Source organism: Plasmodium gaboni, chromosome 9 (genome assembly GCF_001602025.1).
Source record: "Plasmodium gaboni strain SY75 chromosome 9, whole genome shotgun sequence".
NCBI lineage: Eukaryota > Apicomplexa > Aconoidasida > Haemosporida > Plasmodiidae > Plasmodium > Plasmodium gaboni.
Genome location: NC_031489.1, coordinates 468,798 through 477,519, shown reverse-complemented (window position 1 = coordinate 477,519; position 8,722 = coordinate 468,798). Strand labels below are relative to the sequence as shown.

At 16.1% G+C, this 8,722-nt stretch overlaps 3 protein-coding genes across 3 annotated transcripts; 2 read left to right on the top strand and 1 right to left on the bottom strand.

Annotated features, from left to right (window-relative positions):
- Positions 1-663: 663 nt before the first annotated feature.
- Positions 664-3,135, top strand: PGSY75_0913100 (hypothetical protein; the record flags this gene model as incomplete). The annotated part of the gene is made up of 1 exon (XM_018785546.1): positions 664-3,135. The coding sequence occupies one exon, from the start codon at positions 664-666 to the stop codon at positions 3,133-3,135; it is 2,472 nt and encodes an 823-aa protein (XP_018641887.1).
- A 606-nt stretch (positions 3,136-3,741) lies between these two features.
- Positions 3,742-4,949, top strand: PGSY75_0913000 (hypothetical protein; the record flags this gene model as incomplete). Its single annotated transcript, XM_018785545.1, has 5 exons — positions 3,742-3,808; positions 3,962-4,024; positions 4,147-4,197; positions 4,449-4,526; positions 4,765-4,949. The coding sequence occupies 5 exons, from the start codon at positions 3,742-3,744 to the stop codon at positions 4,947-4,949; spliced, it is 444 nt and encodes a 147-aa protein (XP_018641886.1).
- A 480-nt stretch (positions 4,950-5,429) lies between these two features.
- On the bottom strand, positions 5,430-6,958 carry PGSY75_0912900 (putative 26S proteasome regulatory subunit RPN8; the record flags this gene model as incomplete). The annotated part of the gene is made up of 2 exons (XM_018785544.1): positions 5,430-5,926; positions 6,439-6,958. The coding sequence occupies 2 exons, from the start codon at positions 6,956-6,958 to the stop codon at positions 5,430-5,432; spliced, it is 1,017 nt and encodes a 338-aa protein (XP_018641885.1).
- Between the last annotated feature and the right edge of the window lie 1,764 nt (positions 6,959-8,722).

The window sequence follows — 8,722 nt, the reverse complement described above, 5'->3', positions numbered from 1 at the left end:
TTTTTATCGTTTATTTTTTTTGTTTTAAATTATCTATATTTTCTTTCATATTGTTTACTATAGGATTAAAAATATAAAACCCACTGCAAATACCTATAATAGAAGCAACGAAAACACTTTTAAGGTCTATACGTCTCTTCATTGTTTTTTTTGTTTTTATAACACACGGGTGATAAATAATATATATATATTATAAATTAACATGTGTAGTTATTTTTTTTTTTTTTTCTTAAATGTATTATAAAATAATAATATTAATAATTAGCGATATATAAAAAAAAATATATACTACATATATATATATATATATATATATAATATATATATTATATATTTATATTGAACACCAAAGAGATATAAATAAATAGTATAATATTAAAATATTAAAAGGAATATTATTTTACTAAAGAATAAAAAGAAGAACCCTTATAATTTTATATGAACATTTATTATTTTGAAGAAAAAAAAAAAAAGAAACATTTTTTTGTTCAACCAAAAAAAAAAATATATATATATATATATATATTTTTTGTGACCTATATAATAACTTTCAGATCAAGATATTAAAAATTATATATTTAAATAATATCACCTTCTTTTTAAATGATCAAAAATATACATAATATTTAATATTTATATGATTAACATATAAATAGATAAAAAATGTTTTACAAGCATAACATTAACTTTTATAATACATGTCACATTAAAAGATATATTATTCAAAGAAATATTTTTCAACGAAATATTTTTCAACGAAATATTTTTTATATGATACCATATTATAATATATTATCGTTTAATATTAAAAATAAATATTATATAGGATGTGAAAGAATAGGATTTCATTTTTTTTTTTATAACACATATAGAGACCCGTCCATTATGAAGAGAAACACTTTTGTTGTTTGCAAGTATAAACATATTTTAAGAAACATAAAATATAAAATTGAAAGGAATATAAAACGTGATAATATTTTTATAAATAATAATATCATGTCATATAAAGATATTGAACCGAATGAGTTATATAATATTGGAAGGAGAGGAATAAAAGTTAAAAAAAAAAAAATGAAACTAAAAAATATAGATAAGAATGATAATTTATTTAAATATAAAAAATCTATGGATTTATTAAAAAAGTTATATAATATTATTCACGATAAGTATAATATGTATTCATGTGATGATTCTAATTATGTAGATGAAAAAAATAACATTAATAAAAATCTTGAGAGACAAAAAAAAAAAAAATTATATAATTATGAGAATGATAAAGATTTATATAATGATATAATAGATGTTATAAAAAATGAAAAGAATATAAAAACAACATTTCTTATATTACATACAGCAAATAAAATAATGTGTATAAATAAATTTATTCAATATATATATGACGATATATTATTAGTAGAAGATATGGAAGCATTATCTATAATATTAAGAGTATTAAATAATTCTTTTTATGATGACAAAAAATTATTATTTATTCTAATGAATAAATTAAAAGAAAATATTATTTTAGGCACGTCCTCAAATCTAACTATTAGTAATACATTTTTCTGTTATTCTAATTTTTATAGTAGGGGTATCATAGAACAAAGCCATATACCCCTAGAACAAATGATAGGAACTGTAATAAATTATTATCATGCATTTTCTTATGTGCAACTATTGGAGATATTAAGTAGCTTTGAGCATTACGATTTTTTAAAAGATAAAAAAAATCAAGTTGTAAAAGAAGAGGATGATCTCATGGAGGGTGGTGTTCATCACCACATATGTGATAATAACAATATAAATGATAATATAAATGATAATAATAATATAAATGATAATATAAATGATAATAATAATATAAATGATAATAATAATATAAATGATAATAATAATAATTATAATAATAGTAATCATAATAATAATAATAATTATTATTATGTTAGGGGGTTGAAAAAATTAAGAACCAAATTATTCGTCAAGGTAGCCAATTATTTTATTCAACAAGATATAATAAAAGAACTAAGCACAAAAGAAAAAATAGACCTAATATATGCATTCGCAAAAAATAAAATATATCATGAGAAAATATTTTTAAGTCTATATGATTATTTATTGAAAATTATTAAAGGATATAATAAGGACATCATAAATAATAAGTTTGCATTTTTTTTTGAAGAAAAAACAAAAAAAAATGAACATATTAAAATGAATGATAATAATATAACGAATCAGATAAATAAATATGATAATAATGATGATAATATGAACAATTTAAGAAACAATGAAAAAGTTGATATAAAAAATGTATCATCAACTTATATAAATAAAAATCTATTAAAGGATGCTATTACATATGTAAGTAATATATTATATTCTTATAGTAAATTTAATATATATATAGATGAATTATATAATGAAATATTATTATTTTTACAATATTTTTATAAATATATGGATTGTTCTATATTATCTCAATGTTTAATATCCTTAACGAAGGTCAATTGTAATATAAATATATTATTATCAAAAATATATAAAGAAAGATTAAATATTATTTATGATAATAAACATGATCATTTTTTAGAACATAGTACATCTATAAATCTAATGAATTATCTTTTATCATATAGTCGCAATTTATTTTTAGAAAAGAATGTTTATAATATTATATCATATTATCTTTTAAAAAATGATAAAATATATTCATTACATTCATTAGATTTAATAAATATTTTTCATGCATATAGTAAGATCTATTATATAGATAAAAAATTATTTCTAAAAATTGATCAAATTATTCTACAACGATTACAAGCTAATAAATATTATCTCACAATCGATTTAGCTATAAAATATATAAACGCAGTTTCTAAATTATCATATAAAAATGAAAATATTATTTATAAAATACTCGAAATTATTTATCACACGAATCATTTACATAATATTAAAATAATACATTTATTTAAATTATTAAAAAGTATCAAAAAATTAAATATATCTCATCATATTTTAGAAAAACATATTCAAATGATAGCACCAACTATTACTCTAGATTTTGCACATTATATAAACTTTTATTATAAAGCTAAAAAGGATATACATGTCAGAAAAAAAAAGTGGATCTGGTAAAATAAATAAATAAATAAATAAACATATATATAAATATATATATATATATATATATATTATATTGTTTATAATTTATTATATGTTTTTTTTTTTTTTTTTTTTTTTTTTTTTTTTAAAAAAGTATATAATAAAATATTACTATTATTATATATTATATATATATATATTTTTTTTATATATGCTCATAAATATGATGAGTACTAAAGGGATCATTATATATATATATATATATTTAGTTATATGCCTATATTTATTTTTTATAATATAAATAAATAAAAAAAAAAAAAAAAATTTTTTTCAATCACAACATAATATTTATATTTTTTTTTTTTTGTCCTTCATATAAATTGTATATGAAATATAAAATTCGAAAGAACTTTTTAATTAAACCGTATATTTTTTTTTTTTTTTTTTTATGAATAATTAGAAACTATTATGTAACATAATTTATTAATATATTAAAATATATTCATAATATATACATATATATATATATATATATATATATATGAAAAATAAAAACATATAATTTATATTTATATATCTAAATAATAAATAAATAAATATATATATAACATTTTTAATTATAAAAATAAATATTAAAAAATGGGAAAAGGGTTAAGGTCAAAAGTGAAAAGAAGATTTCGTACCATCAAAAGGATTCATGTTAGAGGTAATATTTTTTTTTTACAAATATATAATATTGGAGATTAAAAAAAAAAAAAAAAGATAATTAAAAAGAGTATATATTAAATAAATGTATATTATTAAATACTTATATTACGACGTCACATATATATATTACTTCATTTTAATGTTTTTATAGAACATGTGGAAAAACCCAATCTGAAAAAATTAAACGACAGAATTAAATCAATGCTTAATAATAGTAAGATAATATAAAACATTTATATGTTACATATATATATATATTATTATTACTTCAATACATTTATTTTTTTATATAAATTATGTTTTATTATATACTTATGTATTTGTTTTATTTTGTAGAAGATATATATCAAGATTTAGTTAGACCCCCCAATAAATTCTTACATCCAGGTAAAGATAAAAATTTATTTATTTAAAACAATCATAATTATATATATATATATATATATATATATCATACAAATTAATGTGTATCATTATCAAAATGAAAAAAATATAGAATTTAAATAAATATTCTTTTTTTTTTTTTTACATATATTAATTCTTACATAATTATTATGGAAATAATAACAATCGAAACTATTTTTTTTTTTAACAATAAACTTATATAATGTCTTCATATATAATTTATTTTTTTTTAGATGATGAAAATGCCGTAATACCACAACATAAAATAACAAAGAAAATAGATTTCAGATCTGAAGCCTTACCATTGTCAGGTAGATTTAAGAACAAAAAATTTATACAAAAAAATTCTAATTTATAGAATTATCATATATATATATATATATATATATATATATATATATATATATTATATTTAAATTACCTTTTTTGAAAAAAATAAATACCGACATATATACATGAACATATATATGAACATATCTATCCTATTTATTTATTTATTTATTTATTTTATTATTTTATCATTTTATTATTTTTTTTTTCTTTGTGTAGGCTTTGCCACTGTTGGCAATAGGAGGAAATACAATTTGACGGAACAAATATCATTAAAAAATGAATTCGGAGGAAATGCAAATTTTTTTGAAAATACAGAAGTTAGTAAAATGATTGAAGAGATGCATAAAAGATCAAAGGAAGTTATGAAAGTAATTCAGAATAATGAACAAAAAGATAAATAGTTTTTAAAATAAAAGAATTAAAAATTCGCTTTCTATTAAAATATACAACACATATATGTATATATATATTTATTTTTTTTTAATGTATGCGTGTATATCCTCGTTATTTGATAATACATATTATTTATATATGTATATTTATTTGTATGGTCTTTTTATTTATTTATATTTTTTTTTTTTTTATGCAATTTTAAACATAATATGAACTATATTATGTACATTTAACACATAAAAAACTCTTTTTTCTTTTATTTTTTTTTTCTATTTTTAATTGTTTATGTTTATTATAAGATCATAAAAAAAAAAAAAAAAAAAAAAGAAAAAAAAAAGGAAGCAAATTTAATAAATTGATAAAAAAAAAAAAAAAAATACACACATATATATATATATATATATAATATGTATGTATTTATATATTTATGTATTTATATATTTATGTATTTATTTTATTTTATTTATTTATTTATTTATTTTTTTTTTTTAATTTTTCTTCTCCTTTTTTATCTTCTCCTTCTCTTTATCATTTTCTTTTTCCTTATCCTTTTCCTTTTCTTTATCTTTTCCTTTGTCCTTTTCTATATCATTCTCTAAAGATTTTTTTTTTTCTGAATTCAACTTATTTTCAATTTTATTATTGATTAAATTATGAAGAGCAATAACAGATCTAGTTATACTACCTATATATATATTTAACATTAAGTCATTATTTTTAACCATAAATGCCTGTACTAAATCCACGTTTTCAATATCAGGTAAAAGACTAAAGACATTTTGTAAATTGTATAATATTTTTATATTCATTTCAATATTTCCATTTAATATATCATTCAAATAAGCTGATATTTCATATAATTTCCCTATCAGACTTTTTAAAGAGGATAACTTATCACCTACTTTTGTGGCTAAGGTTGAAGTTGAAACGCTCTTTAATTCTTTTAGTAAAAATTCAACACCCACATCTTCAGCCTCAAAAGCTCCTAAAAGGAAAAATAAAAAAAATAAAATTAAAAATAATATAATATAATATATATTATAATAATAATTCACAATTAATAAGTGTAAAACATCAAAAGAAAAATGTTACATAATATGTATTATGATTTATATTTATGGAGAAGAAATAAAAATAAATTAAAATCTAATAATATCACATCATATATATATATATATATATATATATATATATATATGTATGTATGTATGCATGTATGTATGTATTCCTTTTTGGCTAGATAAACATATGAACAGTCATATTTTTTAAAAAAAATTATCATAAAATTATGAACATGTCATAAAATATTTTTTATTTGGCTAGCTAAAATATTAATTTATTCAGAACAAAAAAAAAAAAAAAAAAAAAAAAAAGTAAAAAATTCCATGTATCTTTATACATATAGATATATTCCTTTCCAATGATATGTATTCCTAATTATTTTCTCTTTTTTTTTTTTTTCTCTTTTTTTTTTTTTTTTTTTTTTTTTGTCTTTACCTATTTTAACTGGTATATGTATGAATGTTTTTCTGAATTTATTTTCATGTATAGCCTTTTCAATAGCTACGTATGCATTAACTGGAAATATGCTTTGATCAGTATGAACATTGACAAGTAGGAATATAGGTGCGTGATGATATTTATAAAAGATTTCATTTATAAAAATATCATTTGGTTTAATATTGGATCCTGTAGTATACCATCCAACGATTTTTTCTTTTGTATTAATTTTTCTTATCATATTAAAAAGATTTTCATTATAATTATCATCAATATAAAAAATATTGATATCTTTTATATCTTCTTCAAAAGGAAGTGCATAGCTATTAGTAATATGTACTACACCATCAATTTTTTCTCCAAGTATTGTTCCTAAGACTCTTTTTTTTGTATTACTTGCAATACGATTATAATGATCAACAACTGATAGTAAAACTATTGGATGTACAACTACATGTTTGTTTAAATATATTCTTTCAAGTACATTTCGGTTTTTTTCAAAAATATCATTTTCCATTTTTTTTTTATTATTATTATTACTAATTTTTTTTTCTTATTAATATGTACAAATAAATATATAAATATATATATATATATATATATTTTTGTGTTCAAAGTTTTATATATATTATATTTATTTATTTGATAAAAAAAATTATTGGTTATTTATATATGTGAATATATGTATATATTTATTCATGGGGCATTTAAATAAAAGAAAAATATACAAAAAATGGATGTAATATAAAACATAAGAATTGATAAATATGAAAATAAATATATATGTATATATATATATATATATATATTTAGTAATTAATCAAAAAAGTAAGCAAAAAAAAAAAAAAAGGAAAATTATTTAAAAAATAAAATATACATATATGATATATTTTTTTTCCTTTAACACAAATGAATATTCAAATATTCAAAAAATGAATATATGTACTTTTATATATATACATATTACATATACATATACATATTACATATAAATTTTTTTGAACTTTTTAAAAATAAAATAATAAAATCAAAATATACATATATATATATATATATATATTTTATATAAGTGTTATTAATACTTATAATAATTTTTGTTTACATATATATAATATACGCCTTAAAATTCTCTATTTCAAAATCAATACTAAAAATAAAAAATATATATTTTTTTTTCACAAAAAAAATTATGAGTATAAATAATATAATATGTTATATTATAAAATTTCTTTTCTTTTTTTTGATTTTTATGACTTCATACAAATACTAAGGCAATGGAATATATAAAAAAATATATAATATAAATATAATATATATATATATATGTATATTTTAATATATTCTTTAATATATATCATTTGAAAACGAGTTAAAAAATAATATATATATATATATATAAATGGATTATTAACCTAATAATATATATAATATACACATAAATATATATTTATATATATTGAAATATTTAGTTCTTTATAAAAATATATATTTTTATTAAAATATGGTGTGCTATAATATTTAAAAATTAAATATATAAAAATAATGTATTTTGTCATAAGAAGAACATAATAAATTTTAATAGGAGCTGTAAAAAAATAGTCACAATATTAAAATGTAATTATATATATATATATATATGCAAGGAATTACTTTTAATATGTGGTATGAAATATATATACTTTTACATATAAAATAAAAATTAAACGAGATAATTTTAAAACATACAAGGAATTAATTATAAATATGATAATATAAATAAATATATCAATAAAATTTCTTTTTAATATAGAATTTTTTTTTTTATTTTTTGTATATATTTTGCTCTTATGAGAAAATTTTTTTATATTATCCTTTCAACTTAAATTTTATGTTATATTTAAAAATAATATAATGTTTATTTTGTTCTATAAAAATTAGAAAATTGTGGGCAATCACAATATAAGAAGAAATGATTTTTATAATATATAGAATTTTTATATTCCTGATTTTTTAAATTATTTATCATTTTGAATATAATTTATATATTTAAAAAAAAAAAAAAAAAAAAAAAAAAAAAGGATATTATTATAAATATTGTTTTAAATTTATTAATTTTTTTTTTTAATGTATCAAATAATTCTCCTATACTTTTTTATATTATAATTTTTTTTTTTTTGTTGTTGTTTTTTTTAATTTACTTTTATTTTTTTGTTATATACAAAATTAATTTTGTTTGTTTCGGTGCTTGAATTAATTATTTTATGTATATATCTAAATTGTATTTTTTTTTTTTTTTTTTTTT